Raw genomic sequence first — 16,395 nt, 5'->3', positions numbered from 1 at the left:
GCTAGGTGGCACAGTAGATACAGCTTCCGCCTTGGAGTCAGGAGCACCTGAGTTCAAATGTGGCCTCAGACACATGACACTTACTAGCTGTGTGATCCTGGGCAAGTCACTTAACCCTAATTGCCTCACCAAAAAGCAAAAAAATTAAGATGTTAGGGTGACAGATTCAAATGCAATACAAAGACCCTCCTTTTCAGGGATGGGAGACTATAGGACGGTCAGAATGGATCACATGGGATCACAGGATCCTCCAGATTTAGAGCCAGAGGGGACCTTAGAAGTCACCTAGTGAAACCCCAACATTTTATAGATGAGGTCACTATTGAGTCTCCAAGAGGTTAACTACCATGCTCATGGTCCCAAAGGAAATTAGTAGCAGGGGCAGGATTTGACTGGGCTTACATGTTGGTTAATTTTGCGAAACTTTTTTTCTCTCACTTTTCTTTTACTCTACATAGGGGAAGAAAGAAAGATATATTCAGAAATGAAGGTGAGAAAAAATAAGTGGTTGTGTTATTTGTTCAGTTGACTTTTTTTTTTTTAGTGGACCCATGGTTCCCAGGGAAAATCTCTCTTGGCTAGTATATACAAGCACTTACTTTTTACAATTTTAGAGCGTTATCCAGGGCACTTGGGCAGCTAGGTGGTTTGCACAGTGGATAGAGGGCCTGGGCACTGGGCCTGGAGTCAAGAAAACCTGTTCAAATCTAGCAGTATGACCCTGGGCAAGTCATTCAACCCTGTTTGCCTCGTTTCCTCATCTGTAAAAGGAGCTGTAGAGGAAGTGGCAAGCTGCTCCCATATCTTTGCCAAGAAAACCCCAAATGGGGTCATGAAGTCAGAGGCAACTAAACAAAAACAAAAAAGTCAGGGCACTAAGATTATTAAGTGACTCCCTGAGGTCTCAACTCCAGCATGTGGCAAGAACAGAACTTGAAAATAGGTATCTCTCAGAACCAGGAGAACATTGTAAACAGTAACAGTAACATTGTGTGATGACCAGCTTTGGTAGACTTAGCTCTTCTCAGCAATACGATGATCTAAGACAATCCTAAAAGACTCATGATGGGAAATGCTATTCACATCCAGAGAAAGAACTATGGAGTCTGAATGCAGATCAAAGCACACTGTTTTCTCTTCTTTTTGTTGTTGTTGTTGTTGTGTTTGTGTGTGTGTGTGTGTGTGTTTTCTTTCTCATGGTTTTTCCCTGTTGTTCTGGTTCTTCTTTTACAACATGACTAATGTGGAAATATGTTTAATATGATTAAACATGTTTAGCCTATATCAAATTGCATGCCATCTTGGGAAGGGAGGGGGAAAATTTTAGAGCTCTAAATCTTATAAAAGTGAATGCTGAAAACTAAAAATTAATTAACTAATTAACATTTAACAAAAAAAGAAAGAAAATAAGTCTGTCTAGTGATGGGCCTGGAGTCAAGAGGACAAGTTCAAATGCGACCTCAGACACTAGCTGTGTGACTTTGGGCCAGTCATTTAACCACTGCCTGCCTCAGCTTCCTCAACTGGAAAATGGGAATAATAGCACCATCTACTTGACAGAGTTGTTGTGAGGCTCAAATGAGGTAATATTTGTAAAGTGCTTAGCACAATGCCTGGGTAGGAGCCATGTGCCAGGGAGGTAGATGCTTCTTCTCTTCCCTTCCCTTGTGTTTGTTACCACTGGTGATAAATTATCACCCTTCCCCCCTATTTAACTGACTCTTTCGCTTTTTGTTTGGCTATAGGATGAAGCAGTGAGCTTCCCTGCACCCAGCACCATTTACCATACTATTCTGATTTCAGCATGAGCACTACCTTCCATTTCTTCTTAGTTAGAGTTCTTTGTCTATTCTAGGAACAGGTGGCACAAATCTGCCCAGAGGACTGCTGAGAAGACTCTCGGGTGTGTTTTTAGAGACGGCTAAATAAAATCCAAATGTAGTTTAGAAACAAAAGGAACATTCTGTAAAATTGGAGGGAATATTTGCATCTGCCATTAAAAATAGTGGGCTAAACCACATTCCTTTAGCAAGTTTTAGACAAGAAAAATATCAGGGATCTCAAAGAAATTTTTATTAGAATTTACTAGACTTCTGAAAGCACATAAGAAAACAAAAGATAATCCATTTCTGCATCTATCAATACGATACCCAGTGGCTTCCCTCTCTATCTGATTCTTTGCCTGCACTGAAATGAAAACATTGGTCACCCTTCACCGCATGCACTGCTCCTTCAATCGTTGATGCTTCTGAGCACTCTACTCTGGGGCATAAGAGCCTCCATTGAAATGAGAGCTTCTCACATTATTGTGCCAACAATAAAAATTTAAAATCTTTACTCTAGGATATTGTCGGTCTGCAGACAGTAATGGAATCGTCCTTGACTTCAGATGCAAAAGCATATTCATTTCCTGTTAGGCTGAGGGATGCTAATGGACTTTCAACTGCAGTTCTTCTTTTAATGACTTGTTCTAGTGGAGATATAGACAAAGACAAAGACGGGAACAACAATGCCATCTTCTGGCTTAGCTCCTAGGAGAAAGGGTACTGTTGGAATGTGCTGAAATAAAACTCCATGTTTTGGAGACCCAGAAATTTGGGCTCAGTAACTGGCCTTGCTGGTCCCACTCCCAATTTCCAGGACGACACGCAGGTAAATTCAGGTTTGGAAATTCAATAAATCATCAAATGGACCTGGGAAGTGAGGCATGGGGAGAGTGAGAACAGGGAGCAAAGCACCTTTGTTTATGAACCCAGAAAATAATTTTAAATATTCTCTTCACTTGGAAACCTTGAAGAATGTTTTAAATACACCAGTAAATAAAGCAATGATTGGTCATGCCTATACACATGTTCAGATGAAGTCATTGTCATAGAGAAGAGGTCAAAGGATTGAAAAATACAGTTTTTAGAAAAGTTCTTAATCTTTTTGTATGTTATGGACCCCTTTGGCAGTCAAAAGAAGGATTATTCTCAAAAAAATAGTTTTTAATATTTCAAATAAAATGCATAGGGATTATAGAGGAAACAAATTATATTGGAATGCATTTCTGTACAATTTTTTAAAACAAATTAATGGACCCCAAATTAAGAACTCCTTTTTCAGATGGTCAAAAACATTGGTTTTAGATCTGGAAGGGACTTCCCAGGCCATCTCACCAGTTTTACACATGAGGAAACTGAGGTCCAGAAAGATTAAATGACTTGCCTACAGTCACGCAGGCAGTGAGTGTCAAAGGTGGGATTTGAACCAAGGTGTTTTGATTTCAGTGTAAATAATTAGCAACCAGACAAAAAGTGCATCAAATAACAAATAATAGAAATGCAAATTACAACTCTGAGGTTTCATATCACACCTATCCAATTTGGAAATATGATAAAATAAAGAAATGGTTAATGTTGGAAAGGGCTTGGGAAAATTGGAGCAGTATGTTGAATCAGAGGATAGGTAGATTTGGGAACCAGGAGAAACTGGGTTTGAATTTTGCCTCAGAAACGTATTGTATTAATTATGTGAACCTGGGTAAATAAGCCTCTTAATCACTGCGAGCTTCAGTGACCTCACCTGTAAAGTAGGCATAATGATAGCATCTACTTCCCAGGATTATTTGTTGTTGTTCAGTTGTTTTTAGTCATGTCCAACTCTTTGTGACCCTGTTTGAAGTTTTCTTGGCAAAGATGCTGGAGTGGTTATGCAATTTCCCTCTCCAGCTCATTTTACAGATGAGGAAACTGAGGCAAATAGGGTTAAGTGACTTGTCCAAGATTACACAGCTTGTAAGTATCTGAGGCTCAGGAAGATGGCTCATGACCCAACTCCAACCCCACCAGGATTATCACAAGATTAAAATGAAACAATGCTTCTAAAGCCCTTTGCAGATCTTTTTTTTTAACTTTGCAGATCTTAAAGAGCTATATAAGGACGCCTGTCATTATTATTACAAATATTCTGTTGATGGAATTTTCAGTTAGTGTTACTATTCTAGAAAACAATTTGGAATTACATAAGAAAGATTACTAAACTGTTTATATCTGACTGCTTTGGGCAAATATCCCAAGAAGGTAATTGACAGAAAGATCATCTACACATCAGAATAGTCACCAATAGTCCTTTTATAATAGCAAAAAACTGGAAACAAAGATAGTTTCTGTCAATTGTGAAATGAATGAACTATGTATGATATATGAATATAATTAGATATTATGACCATGTAAGAAACCACAAATATGAGGAATTCAGAGAAACATGGGAAGATGAACAGATGTACTACAAAAAAAAACAGAGGCAAGAAAACTATGTAAAAATGAAGTAAAATAATGCAAGTAAAAACAAACATTGAAAGATTAATTTAAGTGAGCAATCTTGGTTCCAGAGAATAAAGGATCCTTCCTCTCAAGAGAGAGGTGGGGAACCATGGATGAGGAATATGGCGTGCCTTCTTAGATTTGGTGCTTTGTTGGCAGGTTTGTTTAACTATTTTACCTTGTTACAAGGGAAAGTTCAACAGCAGAAATCACTACAACATAATAAAAATAAGCATCAGTGAAAATTGGGGGAAAAAAATCATTATCTGAGGAAAGTGGAAGGAGTCACTATATTTGACCAAAGGGAAAGACTAGAGATCTGTCACCTGCCTCACCATATTGAAGACATAAGTAGTGAGATATTTGGCAAAGGACTGGCATAGTCAGAGAGTGAGATGATTATTATAACCATAATATTCTATAGTAGGCAGATTCTCACATTCTCAGCAGAAAATGTCAAGAAACACAATGAGGCTTATATGGATGGGGGAGAAGAAAGTCCAAAAAACATGAGGACTCCTGGGTTCTGACTCTGAAATACTATCGTCACGTGATTAATATCTTTCTCTCTTTGTTTTCCCTCTGGGACAACTGCCATGGAGTAAAAGGATAAGGAAAGAGGAAAAGGAAAGGAAAGTGTCAGAATATTAATGACAGTATAATTCTTTCCTCAGGTAAACTAGGTATAGAGAACAGAGGTCTGGCTACATCACTTTTCTGCTGAAGAATATTCAATGGCTCCCTTTTGCCTCTGGGATTATATATAAACTCTGGCTACAACTTTTTGTTCCAGACCTATTTATATTTCTCCTCTTCATATATTCTGTGTTCCAGCCAAGTCAGCTTATAAATTATTCCTCAAATGTGGCACTCTCTCTCCTGTCCTCTTGCCTTACCATTGGCTATCCCCATCTTTCCACCACCCCTCCTCCCTCAGAAGGCTGAATTTTGCTGCAACCCAGGAACACACTGCCCAGGAATCCCCACCCCCCTTCTCTTTCTAAAAGCTGAATTTGGGAATTCTAATTCATGTGGTTTCCAAAGAGGCAACCCCCATATTGACAGAAACCAGAAAATTCCTTCAAACTTCTCTATTACTATCAAGGGCACTTCCATGTTTCTAGGTTCACAAGGTTAATGCCAACCTCACTCAGCTCCTCACTGACAATCACCTCACATACCTAATATGTTGTTAAAACTTGCCATTTCTATGTCATTTCTTTTATATGTCCCCTCCTCTCCATTCCCACAGCCACCACTCTAGTTCGTACCATCACCTCTCACCTGAATTACTGCAACAGCTTCCTAATTGGTCTCCATACCTCTTCTCTTCCCTCTCCAATCCATCTTCCACAACGCTGCCAAAATGATTTTCCTAACAGCTAGGTATGAGCATGGCAAACCCCATCCCCTGCTCACTTATACACACTCAGTAAATTCTGATTGATCCATATTATCTTTAGGACCAAGTACAAACACCACCATCATTTTAAAATGCTTCACATCTAGCCCCTTCCTACCCTTTCTAGTCTTCTTACATATTATTCCCTTCCACACATCCAGCCATACTATCCCACTTGTTTTCCTCTGTCTCCAGTCTCCATACCTTTGTATTACCTGTCCTCCATGCCTTCCCCCCTCCCCTCTGCCTCTTGGAACTCCTGGTTTCCTTTAAGATTCAATTCAAGTATTACCTTCTATGTGAAAGTCTTTCCTGATTCTCCTCAGATACTTTTTCTCTCCCTCCTAAGAGTACCTGGTATTCATTTACTATATATCCCATATATTCTTAAGAATGTACACATTGTCTTCCTTGGTAGAAGGTAAGCTCCTTGAGGACTAGTCTAACCATTCGGGAAAACAATTTGGAATTACACAAAGAAAGTCACTGAAATGTCTGTGTCCTGTGACTAGAGCTTCAATTGCTAGATACATGCCCCAAGGAGGTAAAAAAAATAAAAGACCCAAACATGTCAAAATATTTGTAACAGCACTTTTTATGATAACAAAGAACTGGAAATTAAGAAGATGTTCACTGACAGGGGAATCTCTAAGAAAACTGTGGTAACAAACATAATGGAATACCATGAATTGCTGGAGGCCAGCACCTGGTAGTGGGCCCCTAACCCCGTGAGATTACCACACCCCAAGCAGCTTGTTCCGGGACAAACCGTACCATAACGTGTTCCTGTCAGGGCTAACCGCAAGATGTCGCCACACCGCCCCTGGAAAGTCCCGGAGGCCCATTTTCCCCTTTTGCCCCTCCCCGCTTTTGCCCTATATAAGCTTGTAACGCTCAAAAATAAAATTAGACCTTGCCTACCATCCTTTTGGTCTCACTCCTCCTTTTCACCCATTCCCTTCAGCCAGGGTCCTCCTCGACCCCCCACGTATACTGGCCCTGCAGGTCGGGGCAAGTGGCGCCCAACGTGGGGCTCGAGGTTCGGACTTCTGCCAGGCGGACCAGCATTGAGAAACGATTCGTCGCGACCCCCTCCTTCTCATCGCTCATGAAGAGCCCCTGCGTTTTGGTAAGTTGAGTTTTCGTCCGCCTCATTCTAATCATGGGTTCCAACCTTTCTAAGGAGCAGGTCTTTATCCCAAGACCTTAAGCATGCCCTTAAGGAGAGAGGAGTTAAAGTTAAGAAAAAGGACCTTTTGAAATTCTTTCTTTTTGTAGATGAGGTCTGCCCTTGGTTTATGGTTACCGGCCCAGATATTCATCCGGGAAAGTGGCAGAAGGTCGGGAGAGACCTCAATAGAAAGTTGCAAACTGAAGGGCCAGAGGCGGTCCCTCCCTCGGCTTTTTCTTACTGGGGTATCATCAGAGACATAGTGGAATCTGCCCCTGGGGACCCAGGCAAGCGCCAACTCCTTTCGGTGGCAGAGTTTTGTTTACGCCCCTTGTCGCGGGCAGCTTCTGTTAAATCGCTACAGCGCCCTTTATCACGAACCGCCTCTACAAAGTCATTAGAATCAGTGGGAAAAAGTCCCCCTAGACCCCCCCTCCGTGGTCATTACCATTCCGCCGGAACCTCCAAAGCCTCTTTATCCTCCCCTCCCTGTGGAAACGGTCCCGGCTACTGAACCTTTAACACTGCCTATAATTGCAAAACACAAAACTCCTCCTTTAGGAGATCCTGACCCTGATACTCTAGATCCCGGGGACGAGGCGGAACTGGAGGAAGAAGCCGCCCGATATAATAACCCGGACTGGCCCATAACTCCCCAGTACCTACCCCCTCCCTACATGTCCCAGACTTGCGCTCCTGCGCTTTTGCCCCCCATTCCCACTTCCTCAGCCCTCACATCCGCCAGAAGTCAACTCTCCACTCAAGTTAAGGAGCTCCGAGAAGTCTTAGATCTACAAAAGCAATATGCACAACTCTCTTCGGAACTGAGTTCCCTGCAACACTCCCTCCAGAATTCTGTCATTTTTTCCCCCAATAGGTCGCAGTTACATCAGAAACCCCTGAAAAAGATCAGAGCCAGTGCTAGAGATAGAAAATCTAACAAGGCACAGCCCATGATATTCCCTGTTATGACCCGGTCTCGTCAGCCTGACTCCTCACACAACGACCCCAAGGAAGTTTCTGCCAGTGAAGGGGAGGGAGATGAAGAAAGTGAGGAAGAAGGGGAAGAGGACGAGGGAGAGGGGGAGGGACAGGATAGGAAAAATAGAAGAAGAGGAATGGGCAATTGGAAAAAAGGAAGGACAGCGGTTAGAATATAGGAGATTGCAGTTCAAAGGGATTAAGGATCTTAACGCCGCCGTCAAGTCCTATGGTCCTAACGCCCCGTTCACCCTCTCAGCTCTTGAATCTATGTCCCGCGGAGGATATCTCTTGCCGGCAGAATGGCTTCGTGTAGTACAGGCAGTCCTTTCAAGGGGGCAGTTCTTGACATGGAAAGCAGATTTCTTCGACCGCTGCCAATCCATGGCTACAGCCAACCAAAAATCCCCTGGCTCCCCCGCTTTAAAGTGGACTTATGAGAAGTTGAGTGGTCAAGGGAAATACGCAGAGGAGGCCAAACAACGCTGCCTCCCAATAGGCCTCTTGGCGCAAACCGCCAATGCTGCATTCGCGGCTTGGCGTGCCTTGCCCACTTCTGGATCCCCCCTTGCTCCGCTTAATAAGATCGTACAAGGAACTCAGGAAGATTTCTCTGAGTATGTTAGTAGGCTCTTGGAAGCAACTGAACGAACCTTAGGGCAAGAAGCGTCTAATGATCAGCTTGTGAGACGCTTAGCATATGAAAATGCTAACAATGCCTGTCGGTCTGCCTTACGCGGGAAGTGGAGAGATAAAACATTAGAGGAAATGATACGTATGTGCAGAGATGTAGATCCCTTCACTACCAAAATGTCCCAGGCCGTACATCTGGCCATAGGGGCAGCTCTCCAAACCGGGGACTCCCAAAAGGCATGCTTCCGGTGTGGTCAACCTGGCCATTTTGCCCGACAGTGCCCTAGTGCCCCTGACACTCCCTCCGCTCCAATCAGCAATAAGGCTTCCCAACCCTCCACCCTCTGCCCTCGGTGTAGGAAAGGGAAACACTGGGCAAATACCTGCCGCTCAACTACAGACGTTCATGGCCACCCTTTACAGGGAAACGGTCGGAGGGGCCAGCCCCGGGCCCCCCAGTCGACCCCTTTGTTCGGGCCTCGGGGATCAGCCAGTCCACACCCCACTCCACATCCCACTCTTCAGAGCCACTGCAGGAAGCGCAGGGGTGGACTTGTGTGCCGCCTCCACCTCAGTATTGACTCCCGAGGGTGGCGTCCATATTATTCCTACAGGCATCTTTGGCCCCCCGCCCCCTGACTTCTATTTTTTCATCCTTGGTCGCGCCTCCGCTACTATTAATGGCCTCATGATTCACCCCTCCATTGTGGATAGTGATTACACGGGGGAAATTCAGATACTTGCCTCAACCCTGAAAGGGCCCCTCACTGTCCGTCAGGGACAACGCCTTGCGCAGGCTCTCCCGCTCCCCCTACAGACTCCATACCCTGCTCTCGCCACTGTTAGAGGCCACTCCAAGCCTGGTTCCTCAGACATCTATTGGGTCCAGGCCATTTCCCAAGACCGCCCCATGCTTACGCTTTTTATTCAAGGCAGGCTTTTTGAAGGAATATTAGATTCAGGAGCTGACTCGACTGTTATCTCAAAAGACAGTTGGCCATCTTCGTGGCCCCTTCAACCATCCATGACACACTTGCAGGGCATAGGTCAATCCCACAATACCCTACAGAGCTCTCAATGGCTGCCTTGGCAAGACAAAGAAGGAAATAAAGGGACTGTTCGGCCTTTTGTGATCCCCGGCTTACCTGTCAACTTATGGGGAAGGGACATTCTTTCACAGATGGGGGTAATTATGTGCAGCCCAAATACCGTTGTGACCCGTCAAATGCTCTCCCAGGGATTTCTCCCAGGGCAAGGATTAGGCAAGAAAGGTCAAGGGCAACTGTCCCCCATTGTTGCTGAAGGGAGAAAAGGACGAGCAGGCCTTGGTTGTGAGAGCCCAGATAATCAGAACCATTTTTCGTGAGGGCCACGGGTCCTCCTGCACTCCAGGCAGATAGGATCTCGTGGAGAAATGACCTACCCGTCTGGGTAGACCAGTGGCCCTTACCCAAGAAAAAACTGGAGGCAGCGCTTGCTTTAGTGCAGGAGCAACTAGCTGCAGGTCACATAGAACCATCTACATCCCCGTGGAACACGCCCATTTTTGTTATCCAAAAAAGATCAGGTAAATGGCGACTCTTACATGATTTACGGGCCGTCAATAAAACTATGATTCCTATGGGGGCCCTTCAACCTGGGCTCCCCTCCCCTGTAGCCATACCGCAAGATTTTTCTAAGATTACAATTGATCTTAAGGATTGCTTCTTTTCCATTCCCCTCCACCCTTCCGATTGTCAGCGCTTCGCTTTTAGTGTTCCTATTACCAATTGTGTGGGCCCTTCTCCGCGCTTTCAGTGGAAAGTTTTGCCACAAGGCATGGCTAATAGCCCTACGCTGTGCCAAAAATATGTTGCCCAAACAATTGATCCTTTCCGCTTGCAGTATCCCAAGCTTTATATTATCCATTATATGGACGATATCCTCCTTGCAGGACCAAATAATGAGGAATTGACTCAGGTATCACAGGAGCTCATTAAGGCGTTGGAATATCGGGGCCTTAATATTTCCCCTGATAAAGTGCAAACCTGCCCCCCCCAGCTGTTCTTGGGATTTGAACTCTTGACGAATCGCATTCTCTCCCAGAAGGTTCGCCTACGAGTGAGTCACCTTTGCTCCCTTAATGATTTCCAAAAATTACTGGGAGAATTGAATTGGCTTCGGCCATATCTTAAGATCACTACAGGGGAACTGCGACCCTTGTTTGATATTCTTAAAGGAGACTCCGATCCAAATTCACCCCGCTCTCTCACGCCGGAGGCCCGTAAGGCCCTTGCCTTAATTGAGCAAGCCATTCATGAACAACATATTGGCTATTACGCTCCTCAAAAACCTCTTTGGTTCTTAATTTTTTCCACCACTTTTTCTCCCACTGGATTGTTATGGCAGGGACATCCGTTATTCTGGATTCATATGCCAGCCACACCTACAAAGATCCTTTCTTCCTACCCGCATTTAACGGCAGGGCTCCTGCGCCTCGGCCGAGAGGCAGCCCTTCGACTTTTTGGTCGAGAACCAGATCATATTGTTTGCCCCTACACTGCTTCGCAGATTCAATGGCTGCTTCAGAATGATGATGATTGGGCAGTTAATTGCATTTCCTATATGGGAGCTATAGACAATCATTATCCCTCAGATAAGCTCATTCAGTTCTTTCAGAAAACACCCGTGGTCTTCCCAAGGATCACCAAAGCGGAGCCCATAGAGAGCGCCCATTTGGCGTTCACTGATGGCTCCGCCACAGGGAAGGCAGCCTTTAGTGTTGATGGACAGGTCACCTCTTTTGACACCCCTTTCACCTCCGCGCAGCTGGTAGAGCTCGCAGCGGTCATTAAGGTTTTTGAATCTGTCTCGGGCCCCCTCAATGTTTATACTGATAGTTCCTATATTGCACAGTCAGTCCCTCTATTGGAAACCGTCCCGTATATCCGTCCCTCCACTAATGCGTCTCCTCTTTTTGCCACTCTTCAGCTTCTAATTCTCTCCCGCGATCACCCCTTTTTCATTGGTCATATTCGTGCCCATTCCGACCTCCCCGGTCCTCTTTCTGAAGGGAATGATCAGGTTGATCAAGTAACTCGTCGCATTCTGCTTGCTCTGTCTGCCTCCCCTGTTGAGGCTGCCACACAAGCCCACAAGCTGCATCACCTGAATGCCCATACGCTTCGTCTCAAGTTCCCTATAACCCGGGAACAAGCCAGACAGATTGTGAAACAGTGCCCTGGTTGCCTGACCCTCCTTCCTGAACCTCATAATGGCATCAATCCCCGAGGTCTTATCCCCGGGGAACTTTGGCAAATGGATGTCACTCACTATCCCCCTTTTGGTCGGCTTAAATATGTTCATGTGTCCATTGATACCTTCAGTGGCTTCATTTTTGCCACCCTGCAACCTGGAGAGGCCACCAAACATGTCATTAATCACCTCCTTAGTGCCTTGGCGGTCCTCCCGCAGCCCAAAATTCTTAAGACAGATAATGGCCCTGGTTATACCAGTTCTTCTTTCAGATCTTTTTGTACACAGTTGCATATTAAGCATGTTACTGGTATACCCTATAATCCTCAAGGGCAAGGAATTGTGGAAAGGGCCCATCAGACACTGAAAAACATGATCCTGAAATTACAATCAGGGAGGGAAGTTCTTTATCCCAGAGCTGGCAATGCCAAAACATTGCTCAATCACGCTCTTTTTGTTTTAAATTTTCTCACTCTGGACACTGCGGCAAAGAGTGCCGCAGACCGCCTTTGGCATTCCACTACGGCCCAAACCTACGCTCAGGCAAAATGGAAAGATCCCCTGCTTGGCAAATGGCAGGGCCCTGATCCTGTGTTAATCTGGGGCAAAGGCCATGCTTGTATTTATGACTCAAAGTGCCAAAATGCTAGATGGTTGCCTGAAAGGCTGATTAGGTTGATGGACAAGCCAGAAACTCATAATGCCGTCCAGGGAACCACACCCCCCTGAGACACCTCTGTTTTCTTTCTCTGTTTTACAGAAAATGACGATCCTCGTAATTTTCCTCCTGTTCCGTGGGAGCCACGGTGGTTTTCAATCTCCTGACCCAGTAGCGCTCAGCCGTGCCCTCTTTGGAAGCCCTTGTGACTGCGGCGGGGGCACGTTCACTGTCCGTCCCGCCACCTACACGCAAGAAGTGGACTGCGGGGAAAAGACAGCCTACCTCGCCTACCGTCATTCTATCACGGGCGTCTCCAAACCCAAGTGGGAATGCGTAAGGAAGCCCCGAGTTATCCCTCCGAATGGTGGCCAGCCCGGGCCTTGCCCCAGTGATTGCAACTACCTTGAGGCCTTGCACTCCACATGCTATAGTTCTACCCAGCAGTGCAGTGGCAGCTCAGGAACAGTCTATCTTACTACAATACAGGAAAGAGAATATGGTGGCTCCACAGGAGGGGACTGGGCGCATATAACTAGCCAAGGCCTACGTGGAAGTACCAATAAGTATGCTCAGGCTTCCTGTCGTAAAGAAAATATTGGAAAAAATGTCTGTTGGCCCCTTCATGCACCTGTCCATATCTCTGATGGGGGTGGCCCTACAGACCAAATTAGGGAACATGAGGTTAGGGAACGAATAAATGAAATAATTAAGAGTATGTATCCCCCCATCCATTACCATCCACTTGCACTGCCCAAACCCGGGGAACGGACCTAGATGTCCAAACTTCAGAAATCCTTGAAGCAACACTTAAGGCCCTTAATTACTCTAACCCTGATTTGGCTGCCGATTGCTGGCTGTGTATGGCCCTTGGCACACCTATGCCCATAGCTTTGATGTCCAAAAATGGCTCCACATCCACAAATTGCACACTTAGTCCACCTTTTAAGGTACAACCTGTTGGTCTCCGCCCCTCTCCTTGTATCCAAGCCCCATTTCAGAATTCCACTGCTGATATTGATGTTGGTTTGCTACCTTTGCTAATTGCTCTGAAGTCAAAAACTATACCTCACAGGAACCTCTCTGTCCCCTGCCGGGACAACTTTTCGCCTGTGGGGGAAATATGGCCTACTCTGCTCTCCCCCAGAATTGGACAGGACTCTGCACACAAATTTCAATCCTCCCTGATATCGACATCATTCCGGGAGATGAGCCTGTCCCACTGCCCAGTTTTGATTATATTACTGGAAGACCCAAGAGGGCTGTTGCATTTATCCCCCTCCTTGTTGGCCTTGGGATTACAGGGGCACTCGCTACCGGCTCTGCCGGCATAGGAGTTGCTGTTGATTCATATACAAAACTATCCCATCAATTTCTTAATGATGTGCAAACCCTCTCGGGGACGATAAATGACCTTCAAGACCAAATTGACTCCCTGGCGGGAGTCGTTCTTCAGAATAGGAGGGGCCTAGATTTACTCACGGCAGAACAAGGGGGAATTTGCTTAGCCCTACAAGAAAAATGTTGCTTCTATGCAAATAAATCTGGGATAGTGCGGGATAAAATCAAAAAACTGCAAGAGGATCTGATTGAAAGACGCAGAAAACTTTTTGAAAATCCCCTCTGGAGTGGCTTGAATGGAGTCCTCCCATACCTCCTCCCTCTTCTTGGACCTTTAATTGGTCTCCTCCTACTTTTTTCTTTTGGACCTTGGGCCTTTACCAGACTAACCTCTTTCATTAAGACGCAGATTGAGGCTTCTCTTAAAAACACCGTCAATATCCATTACCACCAACTTGCTTCGTCAGAAGATCCTACTGATACCATGGAAGAGGGTCTCCAGTTCTCGAAGCTCGTGCATCCGGAATCTCGCTGCTCGCGGTGGTGGAGAAATATTAAGGATAAAAAGTGATCTGGCAGCTGTGAGAGAGCCCATGACGGGAATATTGAGGTCCCATGTTTCAAAAAAAGATCAGCGCGGCTGCAGTTGTTTCCCCATGACGGGAATAGAGTGAGGCCATGATGGGTTACATCGTGGGGTCCCCTCGCTTAGCCTAAGACAGGGACCACTGCCACTAATGCGCTTTGAACATGGAGGCCGACCTCATAGCCTAAGACAGGCCTCTCACCTGCTATTTTAAATACAAAATGGGGGACATGCTGGAGGCCAGCACCTGGTAGTGGGCCCCTAACCCCGTGAGATTACCACACCCCAAGCAGCTTGTTCCGGGACAAACCGTACCATAACGTGTTCCTGTCAGGGCTAACCGCAAGATGTCGCCACACCGCCCCTGGAAAGTCCCGGAGGCCCATTTTCCCCTTTTGCCCCTCCCCGCTTTTGCCCTATATAAGCTTGTAACGCTCAAAAATAAAATTAGACCTTGCCTACCATCCTTTTGGTCTCACTCCTCCTTTTCACCCATTCCCTTCAGCCAGGGTCCTCCTCGACCCCCCACGTATACTGGCCCTGCAGGTCGGGGCAATGAATGCATCAGAAGATCTATATGAACTGATGCTAAAAGCAAAGTAAGCCGAACCAGGAAAATAAGATGTGTGATGATGACAACAATGTAAATGGATGGAATAAAAATGAAATTGAAAATGAATGCTTGACATGATAACCAAGCTTGACCCCACAAAAAGATGTGAAAAGACACCCACTTCCTTTCTTTGAAGAGATCAAAGACTACGGGTGTGCACCAGCACATATAATGTTAAACTTTTTGGATATAGTTAGTTTTGCTAAATTAGTCTTCTTCCTCTTTTTATTTTAATTCTTTGTCATAAGAGATGGCTGGGGTAAGGGAATAGGAAAGATGGATATATTGAAAAATGTAAATAATAATGAAGAATAAAGAATGACAATATTAATACTAATACATTTAAATAATAAAAACATAATATATAAATTTTTTAAATTAAAAAAAAGAGAGAAATGCACAACTAGAGCTTTCTGTGTGCACCAGGAGTATATAACTAAATAAATAATAGCTAGCACTCACATAGCACTTTATGAATATTCTCTCATCTGATCCTTACAACAACCTTGGGAGGTAGGTGTTATTATTACCCTCATTTTAAAGATGTGGAAATTTAGGCAAATACAGGTTAAGTGATTTGCCCAGGGTCACACAACTGGTGTTAAGTAAACTCTGGTTTTTCTCTCTACATTCAACACCCGATCTACTTCGCCACCTAGTGGACTAAAAAAAAAAGAAAACCATTTATTCTTCATTTTTGTTGTTTGTTGTTGTTGGTTTGTGGGTTTATAAATATTTGCCTGGGTTAGGCCATTTAAGTAGATCATTGGCAAATCTAATCTCTCTTCCATATGGTAGCCCTTTAAGCATTTTAAAAGAATTACCACATTCTCCTATGTCTTCTCTTTTCCACTTCCTTCCACTGATTCTCTGATGACAAGAGAATCCCCATGCTGGCCACCTTCCTCAGACTGTCCTAGACCCATAACTTCATTGGTGTAGGGAACTCCTGGTAAGAAAATTCCTACCAGAACAGACCTGCAACTGTTCTGTGACTTCTACTCTTGGAGGGCTGCCTAGGGCACTTAAAAGTTGTGATTTTCCAAGGTCTCACACACACACACACACACACACACACACACACACACACACATTTTGGAGGCAGAAACTGAAAGGCTGGCTAGCTACTCAATAGTACACCCTACCTCTCTTTCCTTGTCCTTCCTAAAATATGGTGCTCAGAGCTGAACACAGATCCCCAGATATGGTCTCGTTAGGCAAAGTAGTACTCTTCATTTTCTTAATTCTAGACACTACACAGCCTGAGAGTGCATTCACTTGGGAGTGGAAGAGCAAAAACTATTAGTGGAAATTTAGACAATGTAAAGAAAAAAGAGATCAATAAATTTTTTTTAAACTTTTTGGGTGCCATATCATCCCATTGACCTATATTGAGCCATTGCCTAGACACATTCCCCGATAATTGTGCAGTTTTGTTATTTAAAAAAAAAAACTAATCATCCTCTTTTTTT

At 44.7% G+C, this 16,395-nt stretch overlaps 1 protein-coding gene across 2 annotated transcripts; it reads left to right on the top strand.

The window, feature by feature from the left end:
• Positions 1-6,398: 6,398 nt before the first annotated feature.
• On the top strand, positions 6,399-14,774 carry LOC110218592 (syncytin-2-like). Of its 2 annotated transcripts, none has more exons than XM_078148540.1 (2): positions 6,399-6,835; positions 12,486-14,774. In XM_078148540.1, exon 2 carries the CDS (start codon positions 13,507-13,509, stop codon positions 14,293-14,295), a length of 789 nt encoding a protein of 262 aa, XP_078004666.1. In that variant the 5' UTR covers positions 6,399-6,835; positions 12,486-13,506; the 3' UTR covers positions 14,296-14,774. The 2 variants fall into 2 exon arrangements, with proteins under 2 accessions (XP_078004666.1, XP_078004667.1); XM_078148541.1 differs by having other exon boundaries at positions 12,486-13,296.
• Positions 14,775-16,395: the final 1,621 nt, after the last annotated feature.

This window comes from Phascolarctos cinereus, unplaced genomic scaffold, assembly GCF_003287225.1.
Source record: "Phascolarctos cinereus isolate Bilbo 61053 unplaced genomic scaffold, phaCin_HiC Scaffold_9;HRSCAF=440, whole genome shotgun sequence".
Taxonomy (NCBI): Eukaryota; Metazoa; Chordata; class Mammalia; order Diprotodontia; family Phascolarctidae; genus Phascolarctos; species Phascolarctos cinereus.
The sequence above is the reverse complement of the archived record's forward strand: the minus strand, read 5'-3'. Positions and strand labels throughout refer to the sequence as shown.